Source organism: Xyrauchen texanus, chromosome 18 (genome assembly GCF_025860055.1).
Source record: "Xyrauchen texanus isolate HMW12.3.18 chromosome 18, RBS_HiC_50CHRs, whole genome shotgun sequence".
Classification (NCBI taxonomy): Eukaryota; Metazoa; Chordata; class Actinopteri; order Cypriniformes; family Catostomidae; genus Xyrauchen; species Xyrauchen texanus.
The window spans coordinates 16,975,927-17,001,987 of NC_068293.1; the positions used below are offsets into that span (position 1 = coordinate 16,975,927).

At 37.5% G+C, this 26,061-nt stretch overlaps 1 protein-coding gene across 2 annotated transcripts; it reads right to left on the reverse strand.

Annotated features, from left to right (window-relative positions):
* Nucleotides 1–1,221: 1,221 nt before the first annotated feature.
* wnt10a (wingless-type MMTV integration site family, member 10a) lies at nt 1,222–22,431 on the reverse strand. Of its 2 annotated transcripts, none has more exons than XM_052148748.1 (4): nt 22,087–22,431; nt 20,760–21,022; nt 16,814–17,187; nt 1,222–3,599 (listed from the first exon to the last, which is right to left on the reverse strand). In XM_052148748.1, exons 1-4 carry the CDS (start codon nt 22,146–22,148, stop codon nt 3,132–3,134), a joined length of 1,167 nt encoding a protein of 388 aa, XP_052004708.1. In that variant the 5' UTR covers nt 22,149–22,431; the 3' UTR covers nt 1,222–3,131. The 2 variants fall into 2 exon arrangements, with proteins under 2 accessions (XP_052004708.1, XP_052004709.1); XM_052148749.1 differs by having other exon boundaries at nt 20,760–21,017; nt 22,087–22,155.
* Between the last annotated feature and the right edge of the window lie 3,630 nt (nt 22,432–26,061).

Here is a 26,061-nt window from a genome sequence, read left to right on the forward strand (position 1 = left end):
CACAGTTTTGGCCCGTTTTGAAATATTACCTTGTGAAAGTGAACCGAATCATGGAAATAATGTCATATAATAATTATGTTTCGGAACTAATCAAGCAAGCTACAGGTCTGAAAATGCCCTTATCACCCTATTGCAATTGTGTATGATCATGCGTAATCCTGTTGTTATTGCGGTGAGCTCCATATGACAATCAAAGTTTTGGTATGTTTGTCACCATTCCAACATTTTTTATTGGCAAGTGTGTCATACCTTCAACTGAAGAGAATGAGATCTCAGCAAAACAGTCGGCATGTGTGACACCCTCAGCAAAAATCCAGTTGTTTGGAGTCTGCTAGCACGGTGCCAACTTTACATAACTTGGTAATTATGATCCATTTCAATCTGGTTTTCCTCAAATTCAAAGCACTGAGACAGCTCTGTTAAGGGTTACTAATGACTTTCTCATTTCTTGTTACTCTGGGTCTCTTACTGTCCTGATTTTTCCATCTCAGCTGCATAGCACGTCTCCGCCCAATTCTTAGCCAGACTGATGCTGAAACATTAGTCCACGCCTTCATAACCTCACGTCTTGATTATCGCAATGCTCTTTTCATTAGCTTACCCACCAAAAGCATTGCTAGGTTATGATATATCCAAAATTCAGCTGCTAGTTCTCACTTTCTCCAAGTGGTCAGCACACATTATCCTCATCCTGTTTGATCTTCGCTGGTTCACTGGTTCTTATCTCGCATTCAATTCAAAGTACTTCATGGTCTTGCTCTGTACTATCTATATGAACTACTTCTCCCCTACACTCCTATGCGTACACTCTAGTCCTTTGATGCTAGACTGATTTATATCCCCAGATGTCAACTCTCCTCTATAGGTGGCAGGGCATTTAATGTTATAGCTCCTTAACTTTGGAACTCACTTCCACCTAAACTCTGTAATGTTACCTCTATTTCCTCCTTCAAATTTCAATTAAATATTTATTACATCATTACAACTCCCATAATTAACTGCTAAATTATTATATATTTTTTTCTGTTTATGTATTGTCCATACATGTACTTTTGCTGTTAAGTGATCTTGAGCTCTTTGAAAGGCGCTATATAAATAAAACATATTATTACTATTATTACTGTACATTTCAGTGCTGTGTAATCTGAAGTGTGGTTTACTTCCTTTCTGCTGCACATGCAAAGAGGGTGAAATGGAATGTCAACATAACTCTTCAGCCAATTATAATGAAGGTCTTTATTGTTTTACAAATATTAAGTTACCCACAAAATAAAATAACTTATATGTTCAAACTTAAAAAAATCGATACAATAAAAAAATGCATATTATCGTGTTCGCCCCACACAATATTTCATGTCAGTCCTTTCTCAAGGATAAAGTTCAAAATGTGCAAACAATCAAATTGAATGAAACTTTTGTCTCTAAAACAAAGAACAACAGAAACTCTGAAAAAAAAAACTATTAAATGACAACTCTAAATTAAATTGACTGCATTTTTTATATTTTGTCATATATTTGAACATTGTGAGAAAATGACACAAATAAATAAATACAAAAAGAAAACAGAAATAACAGAATAGAAACTTGTCACATTAAAACAGACAACAAATGCTATATTCTTCTTTCATTATAGGACTAAAATAACTGTATGAAAAATAGTTTGGACTTCCCTTTAAAATCTATTGACAGGTGAATGCTGATTACATCAAAAACTAAAGAAGTGTTCAAAAGCTTAGATATGGTTTTTATTGGTTAAAATTATGTGTAACTTTTTCAGAAATGTTATCCACACAAGTGCAGCAAAACTATATAGAATTATCTATATAACGTTTTGCTCATGTGATTGGTATCCTTAGAAAAGAAGACACCTTGAAATGTACTGTGTATACGTTTTTTACACTGGCCATGAAAAGTTCTTTTCATAAAATATCTACTGATATTTTAGTACTTTTAAATATCTTACCAATTAATGATGGAACAGAGTTCACTTCCTTTTTATGTAAGGATATGAGCAATCTGAAAAGATGCTATAACTTAGAAGTGACGCTTCAATTTTGAATGGTCATGTAGAACAGTTAGCGGTGTCTCCTATAGTTGGAGATGTGGGATGAGCTGGCAGAAGTCGAGATTTACTAAAAAGCTTGGTGTTTAGGGAACCTATTGCTACCACATTATGGGTGTGGTGATCAGGATGTGATTATACATTTGTCTAAATACCTAGTGACAATAAAAGCTCTGGTGAATTTATTCCTGTTTAAATGAACAGAGGCACAGCCAACAGTTTGCAGGGAATCCTCATGCACACAAGTATCTGTAGAGGTTTAGTCCAGCTTCTTCTATAGGTTCAGTTTTATGATGTATTTTAATGCCTTTGTCCAATGTAAATATCCACATCCATGTGGTCCATAAAAGTGATGTCCTGGTCACCAGACAATTCCAAAAGGACTGATCCACAGTTGCACATGACTGAAATCCATTCATTTTACTGTGCTCTGCTCAAAAAGTGTAACTTGACAGGGCAAACAAGCCTTTAAAGACCAGTCAGCACTTTTACCAGCATTAAAGTGGTTATATATATATACAATCACTGGAAATATAAACAGACATGCTGGCCTTTTTTATTCAATATTCATTGGTATATGATACCGTTCATTAACTCAGAGTTTGTTTGGTAAACTCTTCTGACAAATGGCTCTGTGCAAAGGTATATGAAACATAATTCCTCTTCTTTAAGTACCGGAATTCCATGCAGCTGCTTGGTGCTATCATACAGGACTACGAGCCACTGATTTCTTTGAAAACCAAAATAAAACAAACAAAACACTGTGTCAATGAGTGCTCTGTTGGCAGCATACTCCACAATATATTCCTATTCTTTAATTTATTTAAATTAAAAATACTTACTGAAATTATATGCAGTGCAAGTCCTAAATTAGTCTGAAATATTGTGCTTGGACCCATGCAGTGTGCAGGGACGCACACACTTATCTAGCACTGAATTCATTTTAGTCCACATTTGTGCTTTCCATTCTTATCACGGAAATGGCTGTTCATTGCAAAAGGGAGGGGTTTATCAGTCTTTCCCTATGTTTAACGTTCACGTTAACACAGTTAATAGATTATTGCTTATTTCATTTGCAGACGCTGACCCATTCTGTTATCCGGCACTCCTCGCACACGACATAACAGCACCAATGGAACTTGCAATTGCAACGTTCGCTGCGAGTTTGCTGTAAGATGTTGTGGCCCCGCCCACAGCACAGGCTCTCACAGTTATCCATGCCCTGGCTGGTCTTGTTACAGATCCGCCCCTGTGTCCCTGCAGAGTCTGACCTTGGGTCCCTCTCACAGAAATCCGGCGACTTTTCAAAGTAGATCAGATCATTTGCATTGGCTCTTCGTCGATGTGTGGGGTTGGCATGCTCCATCTGACCTGTGTTTCTGTTATGTGCTTTGATTAATGTGGCAATATTAAAGTGTTCCTTCAGCAATGAGCCCACCGTTCTGAACTCTGGAGTCACCTGCCAGCAGGTTTTGAGCTGACAACTTCCCGATGTCCCGTGGCATTTACATTTCCTCCTCATGTGGTCCACCACAACCTGCACACAAGCAAAACAGAGGAGCAAACTGTTAATTTATGGAAAGTGCAGCACATCTGGCACCTGCCAATCTCTGGCTTGCAACTCAATGATTTTAGGCTGGATTACACAACACTTTAACACTGATTTAAGCCCTATTTGCATAGTGCCGAGATTTCAAATAAAATTGTGTAGCATATGATGGGTAAAGATTCCATCATGTCAAACATGCTTGATATTTTAGAGCTGACCAGGGAGTAAATCTAGTAGTGTATGATGCTCCATGATTCAAATCTGAAGTCATATGGTGACCAGCCAATAGAAATTGAACATGTGGGCCACAAAGCTCAAGAAATTAGATGCTGAACAAGCACTAACTAGCTAACTTTTATTCACTCACCTTCAAATCGCATTGCAGTCTCTAGACTCCATATGACTGCCACACTAGGTTTGCAAGGTCATACTGGCTGCAGCACACAAATGTGCTTGGCCCGTCTCTTTCGTAACACTGGGGGCCCTATTTAAGCGCTATGCAATATGTAATTTGCAGAGTCAGTGTCAGTGGACAGTGTCAGACTTTGTCAGTGGACATGGCCATGAAGTTTTTATATTTTCGTGCAAGCATGTGCTAAAGTCTAGGAGCAAGTGTGTTGGCAAAATTGTGGCCACAAAGTGCTAATGGGCCAGGTCAAGTTTAATTTAATTCTGGGGATCTCCTTTTGTTGCACCATATGCATCCTATTATATATTTCATTCCCTGTGAAGCACCAGTTATATATAAATGAAGACAGCACATTCATAAGAAGCTGGTAGTGTAAATGGGCTGCATGCAATGCATTAGAAGAATAGAAATATGGACCAAGGTTTTTATGTGTTTTATCTTGATATCTCTATGATAGTGATATACTCCTTATATTCACATGTAAAATGTGCTGCTCTTCAAAACAAATTGGATGTAAACTTTGCTAACTTATAGAGAAATTAAGTATAATGAATCATATTGATCTTCTGACACGAAAATCATGGCTAGTCTTAACAGTGATTTTCAGGGACATAAATTGATGTTACACCCACAGTTTGCAAACATATTTTTTTTGCTAAGACGCAGTGCGCGGTCGTTGCGTGCAGAGATGTGCCTAGCACGGTCATGAAAATCAAGCCCAGAGTAGCAACAACAACAATGGCAATTAGGCAATCTGATCGACTTGACAGTCATGTAGTATGTGATAATATTTTTTCAGTTATCTCCGTTTTCAGTGGAGAAAAATATGATCGAGTGTATTGCAAATACAATTTCTTTTTTAATGAACAATCAGCTGAGCTTGTTCTTATTAGATAAATCATTAATTTGTGATAAAAGGTAAACTATGACTGCAAATGTACTAATACTAGTAGATTAATGTATTTACTAGTATTACTAATGAAAGTACATTACATGGCCAAGAGAATGTGGACACCCAAATAATATGTCCTTTTTGAATATTTAATTTCAAAACGATGGGTATTAATAGGGGATGATCCTCCCTAACAGTTTCCACTCTTCAATCAATGCTTTACACTACATGTTGGAAAAGACTGTAGGGCTTCACACCCATTCAGACACACAAGCACCAGTGAAGTCAAGCACTGATGTTGGGTGACTGACCCTGGCAGTTGGGATCCAATTCATTCCAAAGGTGTTCAGTGGGTTTCAGGTCTGGACTTTAAGTAGACTAGTCAAGTTCATCCACACCAGACTCAAGACACCATTTCTTTACAGACCTTGCTTTGTGCATAGAGGCATTGCAATGCTGGGAAAGAAAAGATCTCACCCCAAACTATTGCCACAATGCTGAAAGTACACCATTTTTAGAATATCAGTGTATGGCGAGGCATTCAAATTAGTCTTCATTGGAATTAGGACACAATTAGGCCAAACCTGTATATTAGAATGGGGTGTTCTCATACTTATGACCATGTAGTGTATTACCTAAAACAGCATTTTGTATTGTGTGAGCCTTTGACAGGATTGTGTAGAGCTTGTCAGAGTTTAGTTGCAGATGAGGATGCCCTGCTCACAAGCTCAGACCTCCCATTCTCTCAACAATGCACTCGTCTGTCAGCCCCGGTTATAAACTTTTAGATCCAATTACCGAGAGGAAGAGGGGCCACCCTCACTACTGACAGATGCTCCAGCACCCACCCATATCAACAACACAAGCACAAACATTAAGGCTTAGCAGTCCCACATTTCACACTCTCTCTGGCTTCCTCACGCTCAAAGCAGGACAAAACACAGTATGAACATCTTTAGAGATAAGTCAAGTTTTGTCTGTCAAAACTCATTGGATTAGGTTTCACTGTAAAAGCAGTCATTGCTAAACAAGACGAAACTGTGCTATTGCATGTCACTCAGTCATGGCTTGCCTCATGCTTTTTTTTTCTTCTTCTTCTTTCTGTTTTTCCCCTCCAGTGCAGTGGTATAATGGGAGAGGATCCATAACAGTGTTTTTTTTTTTTACTGAAATAAGTCAAAACTACTTTTAAATGATCAAGGGCTGCAGTCTGATGAAACTGGTTGTTTTTATTATCTACGGACAACAGTTGCTGTTCACCTCAAGAACTAAGTCACTTTCAGCACTTGTCAAAATCAGCCATCTAACATCCATGAAAATCATAAATTGTACAAACTATAGTGTGCATGCAGGTGGTTTCTATTTCAAGTGCTTACCCAACTAGGTGCTCATGCAAATGCAGGAGGTCTCCTTTATATGAATGGGCTCAAAGTGAAGAGAGACAGAAATAAAACAGATATCGTACCCTAAACTAGGCCAAAGATAACAACTATCAATCATAACATTACACCCACAATGGCAAATCGGGTACTACAAAATCTTCACTGGTTTTGCAAACATAAACATAAGACTGTCAGCTTCTGAATGACACCAATTTTATAAAATAATCTTGTTATTATTATTAATAATAATATTATTATTTAGAATAATAATCACAATGAGTCATAGTGAGTTTTTAACAATTTTAAACAACACATCAATTTGATCAGATAAATTGTGTGAGGGGTGATTAGGCCAAATCAGTTCTGGCCCCTGAGGGCTGATGTGATGCTGGGTTCAGACATATAAGGATATTCAAATCCTTTCACTTTGAGGACCTGATGGCTATTTAAATCTTTCACCTCCAGCAGTTAGGAATTGCACCTGCTTGCTCTTGGCATATGTAGCACAAGCTGAGGGAGCTACAGTGATGAGATGAAAGATTGCAGGGCCTGATTGTTCTCCTTCCTCCTCTGCCTGGGCTTGGTAGCACCTAAGGGCAGTAGTGGGTGTGTGGCAGTGGAGGAAGTGAGGAAGAGACAGGAAATGCTCTCTTGGAAGCTGCCGCCCAGCATAAGTGCAACAGGATAATCTATCGAGTGTGCTCTGTCTGACTTAAGCCTGGCAGGCTGTCTTGCCCAAAGAGCTACGGGTGATGTGCAGGAAGCAGAGATCATTCCTGTATCTGCCATGAACAGATTAACATCTTTAAACGTGAAGCCTGTCAACTGTCTCTACTGTCTTGCTTGCACAGGATGAGATTCAATAAAACAGGCTTTATCAGCACAATAGTTTCATTCAATGTACCCTACAGTTTCTGTAGGAATTAAAGCTAATAAATGTAGTAACTGAGAAACATTAGTTTAGAGTGTGAAGTCAACAGCATGAAATCATATTTCAACCCTTAATTGAATAGGGATGGGCACTTCAAGTACTTGGGAATGACAGCAATGATCAATGATGAAAACATGATATTTATTGTATATATATATATATGTGTGTGTGTGTGTGTGTGTGTGTGTGTGTGTGTGTGTGTGTGTGTGTGTTTACTATATCGCACTCTGAGATTATATAATCCAGTGATTATATATATATATATATATATATATATATATATATATATGATATATTGATATTAATACTCCAGAAATTCTTTCTGCACTTGTCCAATCTGGCAAACAGCCTAGGACTAGTTAAAAAAATGTGGCTTTGCAAACAGCAAACTGGCAGAAAATCTAGTGAACAATCTACCAAAAAAGATTCAGTATGACTCAAGGAATCATCAATATTCAAGGACTAATTTTGTATCTAGGCCTTACGGTACAAAAGTTACTGCCCAAAATGTTTTATTTTCTTGATTTATTCCCTGTAGATCCCCCCATTGGCTGATCAGGATGAGCCCTTGCACCTGAGGAACACTCCTCTTTTTCTATAACTCTGCTTTAAAGTGAATGGCATCTACAATAATATTATTATCTCTGTTTCCCTGTATCAACCTTGGGACACATATCCAAGGTTACCAGAGTCTGCCAGATATAGCTTTGATCGAGACTGATGTCCCACTCCCACCACTATGTGCCGCTGAGTATGACTACTAATTGTAGCCTGTGCCAACCAGACAGCAAGGGGCACTTCAATGATCACTGACTGCATCATTTCAGTCTTAAGTGATGGACTTCACAGAGGATGAACTGCAACCAACTCTAACAGTAAGAGCTGAGATGCTTCACTATCCACTGCCTGTACCTTGGGCTTAGGATGGACTGTACCGGAATGAACCGCCAAGCTTTAAGGCGGACTACGAGACACACCTCGCTGACCTCCGCCAGCATCATCTTGGTCATGGGATGGACGACAGTCTCTAATATTAGAATACACAGATTATTACCAACTAAAGCCTTAATCTGCCAAATAACTGGATGCTCAATCTTGTGCACTTCTGTAAACAGTTTGGGATGGAATATATAGACACAATCAATAATTTTAGAGTTCATACAAAATCCTTTTAGTTTAAATATTGCCCACCCACATCTACTCAGTTACATAAACAAGACTTGTAATATACATATATAAGTAATATTGGCATTATATTAATTCTGTGTAACCAGAGGGAAACTACCCCACCCCTCTGCTGCTTTGAAATAATGTGTGTTGCGAAAACTATTCAAATGTATATGACTTGACTTGACTGCAGTAATACCATTCCACAAAGTTTCATGTCTCTAGGCCTTACGGTTTAGTCTCCATGATCTGTGTTAGCATTGAATAACAATAATAAAAACTAAACCCTACAATTACAATAGGGTTTCAGCACCTTATGCTTGAACCTCTAATAAAAATAGTCCAAACTGCTGCAATGGGGTTTTTAATACAGCTGCTGAGGAAGTGATGGCAAATTGGCATCTTTCTCTCTGATTTGAGTCGGGGTTCTGATCACACTTTCAGGGATTATTGTGCAATAACAACCGGCTGATTGTACATTATCGCTTACAAATTCTCCTTTTGCATTCGAAACCCAGAAAAGTAAAGAGGGTCCACTGCGTGACATTTTATAATTCTTTTTTTTTTACAACTTCAAAACATTTCATAATTGGTTATAATGGCATTATGGGTGGTTCCTCACAGTCTGATTGGGATAACAACTGTACACAGATACTGCCCAGAGGAAAATTGCATTGCTCAGAGGTTGCCCTTTAATAGTTTAGGAGATTTAATGGAGTTCTCAATTATGTTTAATTTTAGTATCAATTTGTCTCTTATAGTTTTTCCTAAAATTCCTTCAAATAGACACAAATAAGAAATCACATAAAGAAAGAGTATAGTACAATTAATGTGGATAGCATAACAAATCATTTTGGAATTTTATGTGAAATTACTTGATGGTTGTACACAATGACTTTCAGTCCCAGGAAATTACAACACTCAACAACAATCTGTTTGGAGAGTATTAGGAGGCATACACACACAGGACGTGGCAACTCAATAAAAGCAATAAAACTGAATGCAGAAGTTTAGAGACGTGTGTTTTAAAAGTTTAGCCATTTTTAACTTGGTACACTGTGTTAAAACTGTGGCATGCATGGTGCGAAATTCAATTAGATTTTATGCACAAAATATTTTTACAATAAAAATGTAATTGCGATAATAATAATGTTAAATTAGGAAATTATTATAGAAATATATATATGCATTGCTATGTAGTCTGATTCAAGCCCTAAGCCTTTATTTAGGCGGAAACTTCTATTTTGGCAGAATACTGAAGGACTGAAGAAATGTAAGAAATGTTGAGTCCCGTCCTGCATGGGGGTAGGCTCCTCGCCCCTGCCTCCTATTTCAAGATATGATAGTTCCGCCAGATGGGGCCTACGCCAAAGAGAGACATTACTTTTCTGTTTTATATTCATCAAATAAATGTCATCTTGAATTTAACTCAAGTCTGCAATTTTACCTGATAGAACTGACATTCCTGTTGTTTGTCATTGAGTTGTCAACAGCTTTTAACTCAGTGAAATGCTCTTATCTCCTTTTCTTTCCACAAAAACCCGGTGTCATGGGGATATTTTAGATTTATTTAGTAAATTGTAGTGACCAAATATTTAGTAATGTGAATTTACACAAATGTGCAATTAAAGTAAATCTGGAGCGCTTTAAATATAATGCTCTCAGTGCATTAGCACACCAAACAAAACTCAGAACACATCAGTCACTCAGGGCACCCGAACACATCAGTCACTCAGGGCACCTGATAGATATAACTTGTTGTTATCATGACTTCATTTTGATTTCTCATTTAGCCCTACAATATATAATGTATGTACGGCAACATGTGCAGGTCTAAAAGCTACAGTATCACAGCAGAAGCCACTATAAATGGGCCTGCAAGCAAGACTTACTGTATAAGAACCTATAAATGTGCACATTTTCTTTTCAGACATGCAGTGGATGTGAATGTTTTGAAGGCTGTGCTGTAATTTCATTGGTGCAGAGCAAATTGAGAGGCACATCTGGGCCACTTTAATTGAAGAAAAGTGAGACAGACTTTCCCATAATCTGGCACCAGACTGAGATCAAGCAAAACACATTGGTAGCACATTTGCAGAAAACGGCAACAAACACAGTTGTAGATGTACAGCCCCTTTAGATACTTACTGTTTAATGCTTTTTCCTCCACTACATCAACAAATTAAAACTAATATTTTACTAAACTGTAACTTTACCTTTACATCTAATAATTTGGAATCAATCAATGATTGATACAACTGAGCAATCAATAGCCATCAATACTGTTAACACTTCCTGTTCTCTGAAACTAAAATTGTATCTACTCAAGAATACAAATAGAGACAAAATAAAACTGCATTCACAATCAAACAGATTATTCAATGATGGTAAGTGGGGACTAATAATTATCTAGGTAGGGACCTTACTTTATACATTGGGATTTCATTTGGTGAAACATGTTAGGCTTTGATATCACTATTTAATTTTACTTTTCCTCAACTGTGATGCTGAGTTACATCAGCAGAAAGTTAAGAAAGACCATTTTGATGAAAGAAAGTGAAAACAGCTATTTTATTTTTCTTTAGAATCACACAAATTTAGAGTTGCTGCTCAAATTCACAGGGCCCGGGACATAATTTAATGGTATAGCTCCATCTCCCACTCTACCCAATGAGTAGGCTACCCCATAGGCTCTTAGTGGACCCCCCTCATCAAAGGGCCCAGGACAACGTTACCGGTTGATGATAATTTGTGGAACGCTTTAATCTGCAGTAGTTAGACTGTAATACACTGTTATGGTATAAGTGAAGAGTCCACATAAGGTCTGGACAGAATGATGACAGGGTGGCTGACAACATGATCCTCCATCTAATAGCTCTTGATGAATTGCTGAATGAGAATTGCTCAGTTCCTTTGATGTTACAGAGGAGGCGTTCCATCAAAACTTGAATGTCCCAACACACATTTTCATTAAAGTTTGATAGGTGTGTGATCAGACTGTAATCTGTTTTCAATGTAATATGTTTATAACAAATTGATATCTATTATATATAACATAGAAGAGGAGAAGAATTAGTGTTACTAATATTTTAAGGTTAAAACACTGTGCTTCTGTACTTTCCCTTGCCCTTTTCTTGCCTTGCTCTAAAAGTAGAAACCTTGCCTGGCTTTCCAACCAGTCTTCATTGAGTAGAAGGAGCTCCAATGAAAACATGCAAAAAATAATTTACAACCCTACTAGACGTTGCCATGTAATCGGCAACTACTGCAAACATAAAAACATGCCCTGATCTTTATGCCCTGCCTGTCCGCATTATGTGCCCAGCAGCAGTGTATGGGGAATACTTAACAATACAATTAAATCAATTCTCTAAATGCTTTTTTCCAGTGTTGCCCTCACCAGTGACAGACAGTATAAAACTTGTATTTGGGGAAGGAAGGGCGAATGTCTTTCTACTTCCCGCTCTGTTTGATGTCTAAAATCTTTTGCTGGCTTTAAACATCTGTTTCCAAATAGCCAGCAGCCACTAATTAGAGCTTTTAACAAGACTGAACGTCGTGAGAACCAGAGGGTGGGCATGAGGCGACATGTACATCGCAATAAAGTCACTACATTCCTCCCAGGGATTGAGGCAGGAGGTGAGCTAGTATTGGGTCTCATCCTCAGAATGCACCATAAGAGTTTTTGGTCTGGCAAATAAAATTTTGGCCATATATAGCCAGGATCACTGTTGCATCACTTAGCTGCCTATAAAAGGGACCCAAGACAATAGGGTAAAGGACACAAAAATGCATAATTTTATTTCAGATCCCAATTCTTTAGCAAGACAGTGAGTTTAATTAAAAATGGAATATGAATAATATGCCGTTGTCATTCATATCTCACTGAAACAAACTTGAAAAACATGCCAACACTAACATATTTCGGTAGCTGCAAGGTTTCTTTAAAAAAAAATATATTCTGAAAATCAGGTTCAGATACCAAATAGGCTTATTGTTAGAAGCAGAATAAATATTACTGAACAATGACCTCTCTCTACATCACACCCTTCACTGGCAGCTTGATCAAATACCACATCTCCTAATTGAACTTCCAACATTTTTTATTTATCATCCAATATAAATTACAATTAATCTGTTAAACACTAATAACAATACAGATCCTTTGAAGTGTTCCAAAGTCCACAAATGTGTGGCTTTTGCCAATTACTTTTAAAACTGTACTACTAATTAAAAAAAAAAAAAAAAGAAACTGTGACAGTTTTGATCAACAACAAGGAATAAAGAAATATACCAAATGTACAGTCTCTAGAACAACATCAAAGCGGCTTTCAGTGTGCTCCAGAGTTTTATGCTCCACTAAACAATGTGGCAAACCTATTCCTACTTGATCTAACCTATAAAACATTTTTTTCATTGGTGTAACCTACTGTAGTCAGGTTGATTCAGCCAGGAGTAATTATATTTTGGACTTAATTTTGGACCAGTTAATTTAAATGTTACCACATGAAGCACTTTTATTAGGTTATCTAACAGAACATTTCACAGTGTACCCTGAAAAACTGTCAAAATGTCTTTCATGTGGTAACATCTAAATTAACTGATTTGATTAAAGTCAAAAATATTATATAACATGAATGAATCAACCTGAATACATTAAGTTTCACCAAACAAAATTACTTTAATGGTTACATCAGGTCAAAATAGCTCCATATGTTAACAATTGTGGGTTACCAGCATAGACTGTAAAAAAAAGATGGACGACGCCCCTTCGCTCCTTTCCATTGGTGAGAACTGAAGTGCCCGATATGGCGCAGACATCTTGGGACTTGAGTCTGCGCAGTTGCGATTTCAGGACCAGACCTGCGCAGTAGTGAGCAGAAAGTAAAGCCGCAAAATCAAGGCCCCACCCTCACTCTCGCTGAATCAATCGCAAAAAAATAATTGAAATAATTAATTATAGAAATTTAGATATTAAATTTAAAGCTCCAATCTCCTTAGTCCTCCGAAGATCCCGAAAAAAAGTCAGTTGGTGCTTCAGTGACTACTTCGCTCAGAGAACCTGTCAATCATGATGTCACAGTACCGTTTTTATAGCATCAAATAACTAACAAAAAACAAACTTATTTTGAAAACAAACACTTGAAATTACATCAATGTGATAGAAACTACAGTAAATGACAGAAACTATCTTTGGAAAAAAAAATATGTGAAGTGGAATTTAATTGTTTAGTTGGTCTCACGTCCCGTTGAATAACATGGGGAGGCGGGGTTTATGACCTATACTAGGACCAGTCACCGGGGGGCGATCGAGACGTTTTGGCTTCACTTTTGAGGGCTTGTGCGGCACACTTGGTTACCATGTTTTACAGTGTAGAGCAAGCAAAAGATAGGTAGCTGAACATGAGAATTATAAGAAGCACTTTAGATGGCAAACATCAAATGCTACTTTGGGACTGACAAAGTTTATTTTGTCTGAATAATGAAGAGAACCAGAAATAAACCAATGGACTGATACAGTGACAAATTGGAGAAGAGGAAGTAGCAAACAATGAACAATATGCAACCCTGCTTATGTGAACCAGCCATTGATGGGCCATCTGAGCTTATCATAGTCATTTACACTTTAGCTCTGTACCATCCTGATAAAGAGTGACAACAGATAAATCCACAATGATAGCTTACCACCAAGGTATAAAACACACAGCTGTTGAGCTGTGATCATGTGAGGAGCAGAAATATATTAAAAGAAGGTCAAAGGGTTCAGATTGGTGCCATAATCCATTGTGAAGTTCTTAAACAGTAGTCAGAATGATCACACAGGAATTCAACATGCTCTTTCAGAAAGTTCCAGAACCCTAGGATCAGCAACAGTATACCGACTCACTGACATGCCCTATCTCCCATCTGACATATTTGGAACTACTCAATCACAATTATTTTCCCTCATGGCATGACTGGTAGCGCAGTGTGTCAGTTTCGCGGGAGACCATAATTCAATCCCCATTCAAACAAGGAAGTAATCACGTTTGTACAAACAATCACGAGCGGGATAAGGAGGTTGCATTTTTATCCCTAACATTGCATTTTGTCTCTACTAACGGTTATTGTTAGATTATGGTTTTTGGTTGGGGGTTAGATTAAATAAAATAACATTTCTCTTCACTGTTTTACACCCTGTTCAGCTGAAAACAATTATTTTAACATCTGGCTTCTGGCAACATGTCATGGATAGAAATGGATGTCACACTTGTTTATATGCTCTAAAACACTTACCGCTTTAGCCTCTAGAGGCAGTGTTTTCAAATTCGGTCAACGTATACCGATTTCGGCTAAGGAAAAATCAGCACACACTTGACGATTTTTATGTGAGATCAGGCTGACAGCAGTAGGCATAAGAACAGAAGTAGTACATAAGAATAGCAAAAGGAGTAAAAATACTACATAATATTAAGAGAAATTTTTACAATTAGAGAAGTGAAGGAGGGTTATGATTATATCACAACAACTGATGGTGTCATCATAAACAAAGATATGAATATATACACATAGTACCAGTCAAAATATACAGTATATTCTGACTGAATATACAGTATGTTTCTCATGATCTTAAAGATTATTCTTTACTGCTTGAAATTCATTTAGTAGACAAATATAAATTGTGCCTTTTGTATGAATTTCTTTAAAAATTATATTGTATACACAAATGCTTTTGAAATGGGTGACTTTGACCAAAGAATGAAGCAAATGCAGCCAAAAAGTCTAGTTAAAGATAATTAATGCATTTTTTCCAGTTTTCCACAATATAGTGATTAAAAAAAAAAAATATATATATATATATATATATATATATATATATATATATATATATATATAACTACATATATTTCTAAAAAAATTTTTTTTAATGAACAGGGTGTGCAAAACCTACTACACTCACTAACATTTTGGAAGTCTGTTTTTATTTACTGTTATTATAACCTAACAATTATTTATTGTTGTCATTGTAATTTGATAAAGTATTATTATTACTTTGAAGATTTGTTGTAAACAATTAGAGTCTTATTTAATTTACTTTCACCAGGAGCTTATATCCCGACACCGCAGTGTATTGGTCACCATGTTGCAACAGGCTGAATTTTATGTAAGCATTGTAGGCAACATTCGTTACGGTATTGTAACAGTAAACATAAAAGGCACAGTGGCCCCTAAGCACATAAGAGCAGAAGGAAAAAAATGGAATGGACAATCCACTGTGTGTTTACATAGGAAAACAATGGAAAAACAGAGCAGATGCAGGCAAAAAACATGTTCAGTATGAACGGCTCATAACTCATCTGTGAGTGAGAGATAGCTTTGCTTTGTTTAAAAAAGTTTGTACCATTTATATTTATATTGACTTTACTATTATTCTTGTATGCGTAGCTGCATCCAAACTATTGGCTTTTACTCATATTACAAGTTACTAAACATTTATAGAGTAATGTGTAAAATACATTTTGTATAACACTGGTGCAAAATTTTATTCTTTATGAAAGACAAGCAACAAGTAATGACTCAGAAAGTTCATTCAGTACGTCACATCTGACATGTCCCAATATTTTCCTTAACTACTCTACAGTTTCACTAATCTGCCACTCATTATCCAATTAGTCAAACAAAGGCAAAGAAACAGCATCCCTACACCTTCCATTACACAGTGCCATCAGGAGGGACTCACTGATCAAAGACAACACCAGGGAAGGCATATTTTGATAAAGCTTAAATGCCTTTTAAACATTCCCAAATCCAAAGATAACACGTTTCAAAGAAGCACATGTTTGCATTTGCTCGAGCTGAGTTATTGCTCATTTAAGTGTTTTTCTGTTGGTAGGTGGTTCAGGGGGTAGATGCTGTTGCCTGGAGAACAGAAATGATTCATTATTCAATGTAATTGAGCATAGATGGGACACCAACACATGCATTTCTGCGCAGGCAGGAGCTTGGGCAAAAAGTTCAATAAACCTCTCATGATGCCAAGGCCTCTCTTTTTAAAAACCGACAATCACACAAACACAGCAAATGTACAAACAAAAATGTTAAGCTTGGCAATGCTTTCAGGGACGAAGCTTTCAAGAGTGCAGCTGCAACATGAAGCGTCCCTTTAAGTTTAGCCGCTGCTCAGACAAAATCTGTTTCTTCTAGGTACATCAAAAGGAGGGCTGCTATTGTCTTCTTTAGTACATATGACACGGTTATAGTATCTTGGTGAAAAAGAAGTGCTCATCTTTGAATGGCACTTTTTAACACACCTCAAAAGGGAGAGTAAGATGATCTGCTCTGCACTCTCTGGAAATGTAATCCAACACTCTGCTGATTCACTCGGGCTTAGTGTCACCCACCCAATTCACATCACACAGCGGACATAACGCCATCTCTCACCTGCCTGCCAATTTTGTTGTTATGAAGTCTCATCCTGGAGTGAATGTCCCTGTACATCTCGCGGGAGTCCAGGAACTCCTTGGAGAAGCGTTCCCCAAATTCCACATTGGGACTGCAGCCGCCCCATTCCCAGGAGTCCTGGGGGCCAAGAGCATCGGCGGGGAAGTGTTCCATCACCCCATGGACCATCCCTTTTCCCCGGTTGATGGCCTCCAGCTGCAGACGGTTAAGTTTCACTCTGAATGCCTCCTCATCCCCTCGCCGTTTCTCATCACAGCCACAGGCCTTCAGTTTGCCCATGGCGCAGGCGTTGGACACAGCATGCACCACGCCAGCCGCCGCGATGGCGTAAGCAAATGCGCTTTCTCTAAAACCTGCCAATGAGACAATACAAGGTATTATTCATAAATCTTGTCTATCCACTGCCACTTTGCCCCCAATTTCTTCTCTCTCTGCTTTGTCCAGTAGATCGCTATCATACTCAACACAAAAGAAAACAAGTGCCCTGATGTTCATACGGCATTGACAGCAGTACCATTGAGCCTGGTCTCAAGCAATTTACATGAGCATTGCAACGTTTTTGCAAAACTGACATTACGTGCTTTGTTACGCGCTTGGCTGCAGCTATGTCCAGCGGGGGGTGCAAAAGCGGGGGGTAACTGGGTGAAAAATAACTTTTTATCAAATCAATATCAGCAATTGCACTTGTGTGACAATGATTAAAGCACACAGTGCCTCAAGTGTTCATTTCACCTGGAAACTGCAGTGAAATGTATAAAGCGGCACAGAAGTCAGTTTCCAAAAATGTATATAGAGTAACGTTCATTCTATGAGACCAGGTTGAGTATATTACTTAACATAACAATCAGAGATAGAGAGACCTCACGGGCACTAAAAAAAAAAAACAATTCTGAACACCAAACTGAGATTAGGCATCTACCCAACCCTGCTGAAAAGACCAGTTTAAGCAGAAATCAGTTCCCTTGGTCTAGGCTGGTTTATGCTGGTTTGGTACTGGTCTAGCTGGTGAACCAGCATAGCCATGAAAAACTTGGTTAACCATGGTTGTGTTTCCCAAAATCATTGTTTGCTACAAATTCAACAATTTGGTGTTTCTTGAAACCATTTTAAAATTAATATTTATTAAAAAGTAGGCATTTGCAAAGTTGTTAGTTTGGAACTATAGCTCTCCACGTGTGGTTACAAGCATAACATTCTTGTTAGTTTCCATTTTTTTTGTGAAATCTGCCAAGACTTTTTTCTTGCCAGTATTTGTAACAGTATTTTTTACTTTTGAGAATAACTGTTGTTTATGATTTTCTACTACCTCCAATAGCATTTGCAGTGCAGTCTTTGAAAATTGTGTTGTCCATGTAATTTTTAGCCACGTGATGAGTCTTTAACACATGACTTGTATGACAAGTGGACTAGAGATTACTCTTGAACAAAATATGCAACAGGTGCATAACAATAAATCTGTCACCCACACCGCTTTTTTATTTAAATAATTTTTTCATGCTAATTGTGTATGGACATTCACTTTGATACCAGAAAAGGGCACCATTGTACTCTACTGGGCAGTACATTCTACTGTAAATCTCATTTCATTACAGAGTCAAGACTTTGACATCAATCTAATCTCCGCTAAAGTTATTACTCCACCACCTAAGAAATGTAATTAACGACATTGTTGAATGTCAAAGTGGTTCGAACAACAGATGTGCTGATTTGCGTCCTCATTACTCAGGTTTTGGGAAACAGTTGTGACTAGATAGCTAGTTTTCAGTGAGCTACATTGTTGTAAAGTTTTGTTCTGCTAATACTGTTTAACAGATGAAGACTTGCTGGTTAAGATAGTAAAAAACATTGTTTGAACACCAACATTGCATGTGGTGGAAAAGCATTCAAAACATAAAATACAGTATGCTGCTGACCAGCTAAGCTAGTTTTTTTTTAGCAAGAAAAGCATGTACATGCAGGAACAATGAGGAAGGTGTGGACAGCTCTGGCTAACGTGGTTGAGCACAGACATGCCCATCTGTAAACAGGCTCTGCGCTGAGCTCTAAAACGTGGGTGCCATTAACCTGGCTACCATTAGCAGCCATTTGATCTGCGCTAATCACATGCTGCTCAGCTCCACTCATCTGGATTTCAGTTCTCATCCACCCCACTCTTTATTGGAAGTGAAGTGTGGCAAAGTCAAACTAAGGCATTCCGACAAGATTTAAGAAATTCTTTGGCAAATAGATTTGAACACATGAGAGCCACATGTAGACTAACAGTAGTGAGTTATGTTGTTCTATAAGAATATTTAATTACTATGGGGTGTTTTTTTTTTTGTAACTTTCCAGGCTTTCCAGGGTAAAGATGTTTACCAGAGGTGCCTGCATGTGCCATAGCCAGCGTTGTTGAGAGCTAATGGCCTCAAATAATAATAAAGGGTCTCATAAAAGCCGGCTCCCCTGAATCACTTTTAGGGACAGATGTGGATTAAAGAAGTCCATGCTTAGCAACATGAAAGAGCCCACTAAAGGCTAAATAGCTTATAGTTTCTTGTGCCTACTATCAAAGGGCTTTACTTCAGCATGAAAACAATCTTGCAAAGTATACATATAAAATTCCTATTTTGCCAGTTAAAACATCCCAAACATCCTGAAAGTTTAAAAGGCTGATAAATTAAAAAGATATACAGTATGAAAACATAAAATAAATAAATAATGAAATCCTGTGACTTCTGCATCATTGACTGTCTGCATTCTTATGTATCACTGAAGACCTTTGGTTAATTGTAACTGATACCTCAAGTGAAACACAAAATTCCAAGTTTGAACAAGTTTTAAACTGGCCATGACCCCTTGTCTTACACTTAAAAAGCGTGTTTATTGTGTACTTGGCTTGTCTTATTAGGTCTGTAAACGCTGCTTTGCCTCATCCTATGTGTTCTGTTTTGTCCAGCATTAGCTTTTACAAATGACTAATAAGCCCATAATACTTAAATCAGGTGTGAACCAGTCAGTGTCTGGAGTTTGTAGCGTTTCACAAAAATGCTTGCTGGTAGAGTTGGCCTTGGGGGTTGGAGCAAAAGATCTGAGATAGCTTTATGATGTTCAATTGATCGTTTCAAAACACACAGGAACTCATACCTATTAACCCAGCCACTTACCCACCCACCCACAATGACACACACACTTGACACACACACTCAAGTAGAGGGGACTTACATGGAGAAACACACATAAGAGCACACAAACACAACCCTAGCTGATTTTTTTTTTTTTTTTTGCTATCCTCTCATGATTCTATGGGGGGCAAACAGCACTTAGGCACAGCCAGAAGACACTGACATGGAAATGCTGTTTTAGATTTTCTTCCAAGCCAATGAAAGACCTGGAACAAATCAATCTAACAAATAATTTAAAGTGGAGGCATGTCCGGCTGCGCTGATGGTGGAGAAAGTGGGAAAATGAATTAAAAATTTAAGGAAACTGTCACTTTGGGTTACAGAAACTAACTAAACTGGTTTATGGTTTTGCCACTGAGGGTTGGGAAAATGCTGAAAGCAAATTCACAGCACTTGCACAAAGTAAAAAAACATAGCTTAGGGAATCCCTCATGCAGGATACTTTCATTCAGTCTTTAAGAGCTATGTCAATGGCTGATAGATATTTCCTGCTATAAAACATGTATTTGTGTTTGCTCTACACAAACTTGATTTATTTACCAATTGCAGTGTCTGCCTTACACACTACCAATCAAGCCAATTTAGCAATTACGTAGTTAATCTGAAACCAATTTTACTGCTTCTGCACCTTGGCCCCAAGAAAAGCATGGGCCACAATAAGTCTTCAAAAAACACCTTCACATCTCCCAAAAGGGTAACACAGAAATTCCATTTGGTTACCTCTCGTTAAACTTAGTTTAGGTGGATTTTTTTCTTCTTCTTACCCCTGCTGAAGACAACACTCTCGTAGGGGATCTTGTTCCTGGTCTCCAGGCTGGAACAGTTCCAACGATGTCCTCTGAACTGATGCTGGCACTCATGGATGGCAATCTGGATCCCCTGTATGGCAGAGGCTGTCACATCTGGATGTCTCATACACACATCCAGCTGTTTCTTTGTCAGTCCGGGCAGAGTCAAGCACACTGTGTTGGCGTTGAGAATAGGGTCAAAGGGGATCTTTAGTCCCAGGATCTCATTTGAATCTGCCCTAGAAGAGAAAACAGAACCTTATCAATGTCCAACCCTAATTAATCTGCAAATATGCTGAAGAAGGTTCTAAATTATACAGACTATGTGTTTCATTATATGTTTTTTCTAATATTGTACTGTATGAGGGCATTAACATAACAAGACTTTATCTTTAAACAAAAATATTTCTCATTACTGTGTCAGGAAAAACTGCGGTGACACACATTAGAATAACAGAAGATGTACAGCTCTCATGAGTTAATGGCTAATATAATATACACCATGTGCTGGATATATATATTATAGAGCATCAAAAATCTGTGCAGTAAAGATTTTTTAATTATTTATTTATTTGAGATACAATTAGTTTACTTGACAAATAGCAAATAAAACGTTTCCAAAACAGCTATAGTGAAACTATATGGTTGGGTAAAGTAAACAAACAAAAATTACAAGCTGTAAAGAGTTATAGTAGCCCACAATATACACAGAAACATTTTTAATTAAATAAAGTGCTTCATGCTGTAACATCTAAATTGGATTGGATTTATTCAATTTTAGTTAACATCACTGAGCCAACCTTTGTACATAGACTATACCAACAAAACGTATTTTAAGGATTAGATCAGGTAGAAATAGATCCTTAACAATTGTAGGTTACCACTTTATACAGTAATTAATAGTAGGCTACAAATGAAAGGAAAATGCATACAAACTATAACAGAGTGCTCAATAATACCTTTAATGAAGCCATCATTACATATGATAAAATTAAAATCTATTATAACTGAATAAAGTAGTCCATCTCACTTCTAAGTACTTTAGGAAATGTATAAATTATTTTCTTAGAACATAACTTCACTTTACACCGCTTTTTCCAAAGATGTCAAAAACAATACCATGAACTGTTTCTAAAGTGCGTTTTAATAGAACAAATAAAAGCAGAATGCCATATCACACAAGGACTAGCCAACATGCAATCCGGAATTATATTTACTGCGCATTGCACGCAAAATCATGCAACGTGGTGAAAAGTTGCACATTTTCACAATAAACATAACAGACATAACAACAAGTTCTTACCTTTGAACTAGAAGCGGCGACAAAGCCAAAGAACAGAAGAGTCGAAATAAAAAGTAATCCATGGTGCTGCTGCTCTTCTGTAAAACTCTATCACAACTCTTCCGCTTTTAGAGAAGATCCGTCCAGTGTGTGCACAGCTGTACAGCTGCGATCCGGCTCAGTTCCTCCAAATCTGATGGAAAATAAAATGAGGCTAAAGAGTGCAGAGCGATGCGTGATCCCTCATTCATGAAACGCAGCCTATAGTTTCAGTCAGGTGCTTCAGACGCTGCTCGGAACACTTTACAACTCTTCTGATGGTGCTTTCAGTTTGAAGAGGAATGAATGAACATCTGCAGTGACGCTGGCAAGATCCGCTGAGGTCTCATCCGACAAAGGACAAATATGTATACATCAGCACTCAGACTGAACAATCTGCCGTCTTCAAGACTTCTGATTTTTGATGGCACTTAGACTACTCCACTTTACTCTCTGCCAGCCCACCTCTACGTCAGCACACAATCACACACAGCAGACTGCCATGCAGGACAAGTGCCTCATTAGAGTAATCTAGATTTTGAACAGATAAAGAGGGAAGTTAGGACAGTAGCCTTTATTAAGATGTGTGGGGTTCTTAGACACAGTGAATATCATGGCTAGGTAGAATGGAAGTAATCTGATAAGGCGAAAGTGTATGTCCAATGTCGTTCATGATATGAATAATAAAAAAATAATATATATATACATATAAATATACTCTAGATCTATCTATCTATCTATCTATCTATCTATCTATCTATCTATCTATCTATCTATCTATCTATCTATCTGTCTGTCTGTCTGTCTGTCTGTCTGTCTGTCTGTCTGTCTGTCTGTCTGTCTGTCTGTCTGTCTGTCAGAGAGAGAGAGAGAGAAGTGCTTTGATATTTTAAAATTAACTTAATAATTTCTGTACAATTTATACTACTACAGTACTATCTAGACTGAATTCCTAGTCTTTTTTCTCAGTGTTTGTGTTACCTGGAAAGGAAATTATGTTTACATAAAAATGTATAACAAGTGAAAGATTCAACCACAGCTTACATGCGGAGAAAAGAGCCAAAAGCCCATTAAAGCTGAAACCTTCCCACAGCTTTTGTATTGTTTGAATTCCTTTTGCACCTTTATAATTCTTCATTTTAGTACTTTTAAAGAAGAGTGTGTGCATAGTGGTATCAAACAAGCAAATCACAGAGCTTTACATCAATGTGGCAGAGATAATTTTTAGTCATAGCGAAGTCACTGGAGGGAGCTGCTATGGTTTAAAACGGCAGACTTGTATGAGGGCGAATGACCCGCTCTGACTCCAAATGACTTGATAACATCTCTGTCTTCAATTAGGCAACCATCACAACTCAGCTTTATTGCTAGTTCATGACAAGTTAAAAACTTTACAATGGACATATTTCCACTCAAGGAAGATGTCACAACCTTCAGGAAAACAAAATTCTGCTTCCTTCTGGTGTGAAACCTTGCCAAGAGATCTGTGGTCAAGAATTTAGCCCATGCTGATTTTAATTGTGTCCAAGTGTTAACCGGGGAACCTGTTTTGCTATGATCCGTTTACATTTACATTTACTCACAGCCAAATAACCCTCCTGATCATTAAATAAATTGCTGCTAAAGGACATAATTGAGTAAAAACACAAAATCATTACAGTAATTTTACATTGATTAATCATTAAATAATTTCTGCCTTGTGATGTAATGACTCATATGAGTTTCATCATTGATTGTACTGATTACCAGAAGAGCCCCAAGGCAAAAGATAATGTTGTATTGGAATTTCCCACGATAGAGAGGTGTGTTGAGAGTAGCGTGCACTTTTCCTTGGCGAAATGGTACATGGTAATAGCTCTTGTCCTTGTCCGGATGGCCCCACAAGGGACATTTGAATTAGTCATGTTCTGCTAGGTTTCAGAACATCTCCAAGAAAGTATTCACGGATGATTCAGTGCAGGCAGTGAGGACACAGAAAGCAATTTGTCACAAAAATGATGGAAGAAATGTACAAATATGCACCCAGACTGTTTAATCCCTCTCTACTCAGAAAGTGTTTTCCAATCAAGAACATCAATCATCCGAATTAGAAAATCATCCAAAGAAGAAAAACTCTTATTTTAATTTATTTCAGCTTTTTGCCATAGTATTCACATTTGCTCACATATTCTGGAGAACATAGAGAAATGATGGACTGAATTAGAATGTTAACAAATCACCAGTTTTACAGCATACATGAGTGGGCAAAAAATGTGAAGCTACAGGAGAAACAGAATAGAGGGTAAAAAGATCAACACTGCAATAACCAGGGCTCCCACAGGACATGTCTTAGGAAGAAGATTTTTAAAAGAATTAAAAAATTCAACTCCATACTGTGGAGAAATTACACATTTGTGGAGAAATGCATTTCTGCAGGAAACATTTTCCATTTTAGAGTAAAATAAAGATGAGCATTAGTTTCCCCAAAAGTAATGATTGTCCCTTTTTAGTCGTTAAGCCATGAAAGCATGATGGGAAAAGGACTTTTTGATTGGTCTAATGGTGTAGGTATTGGCTCATTTGACAGAAAGTGAGAGCTGCAAGAATAAGAAAATAAGCATTGCATGAACCAGCACAGCATGTGCAGCTCCCAAGAACCGTTGCCCTCTGATCTGCTTGTTGATATGTGGAGACGGAAATGGTTGTAATCAATTAAATGTCCATTGTTTTGGATCAAAACGTTTGGCAGATTAGAGAATTTTTGTTATTGACTGTCTTAGCAACCCAAACAAAGAGTGTCTTGTGCTGTTTAAGAGATGCCTTAAATTGGCAGCAAAAGACCTTTATAGGCCATGGAGTGATTTGGTCTGTTTTGATCGTAGTTACGTTTGTGAAACTGTTCACTGGCATTGTGGTATTAGTGGTTATTTATAATGTACACTAGCTGTTTGACTCAATGACACGCTAATTCACTTTGAAAAAGCACAACAGGAAGTCTTCTCTTTGATGGAAACCTGTAGCTAATTAAGAAAGATTAAAATATTAATTTCAAAGGCTGGACATTATTCCGCAATAATAAACATAAATAGTTCAGTGATTAGGTTACCGGTCATGGTTTATACATAGTTTACTGATAATTCAAATATTTATTTGTTTAATACAGTTGTAAAAATGTGTGTCTTATTTAACCAAAATGAACTCCATGCCATTTATTTAATATTTTTTTTTCCATTTAAAAATCCTGATATTGTAGGATTTGTTTTTTTGCCTACACCCCTGAGCAACATGGATATAAAACGTTTTTCAGTGTTTGGCGGGGACAATTCAGCAGTTTTTTACCTAAGGAATAAAAGCACATTATAAGTGAGGATAAAGAATGCAGAATGGTTGCAACATCACCTGTCTATGTATATTGATAAAGTATACAAATAATGTACTACACTAAGTAAATAATGCCTGAGTAAGTGAAACTGTGACAGTTTAAAAGTGGTATCTGAAGCTCCCCCTGCTGGTCACAGGAGCCTCTTAGCATCTTCTCCTCGGAGAGCAGAGTACAACAGCTTCTTCCACAGCTTTTGTGAGTCACCATTTTCAATTTGTACTGATTTTCAGAGATTCCTGCCATTGGATACTTGTTCAAATGCTGAATCATGACTATTTAAAAACAGTTGAGATTGCTTGTTTTCTGTATTGCTTGAGTTACAGGTGGGTATCACTAATTGAGCAGAATAAAGCCTGTATAAATAAAGCTTGCTTTTCATGGTACTGTGAACTTGTTTGGGTTACTGCTGCAGATGATATGACTATAGAGGTATGTGATGCAGTCCAATGTATTAGAGATAAGAGAAAGTTTTTGCTATTTGTCAGAAATATGTTTGGGTGGCTGTGCCACTATTTTGTATATAGAAAAACTGTCATTCTTTATAGTACTTACAGATAGGGGTCCAAAAGTCTGAGATCACTATTGAAAATGCTTTT

Bases quoted from the DNA above. Each gene is read 5' to 3' on its own strand.
- wnt10a (XM_052148748.1), bottom strand. From the start codon at position 22,148: ATGGATTACTTTTTATTTCGACTCTTCTGTTCTTTGGCTTTGTCGCCG. The intron at 21,023-22,086 runs GTAAGAACTTGT...TTTCTCTTCTAG, and splicing joins TCGCCGCTTCTAGTTCAAAG to GGCAGATTCAAATGAGATCC. The intron at 17,188-20,759 runs GTAAGAAGAAGA...TCTCATTGGCAG, and splicing joins GAGTGTTGTCTTCAGCAGGG to GTTTTAGAGAAAGCGCATTT.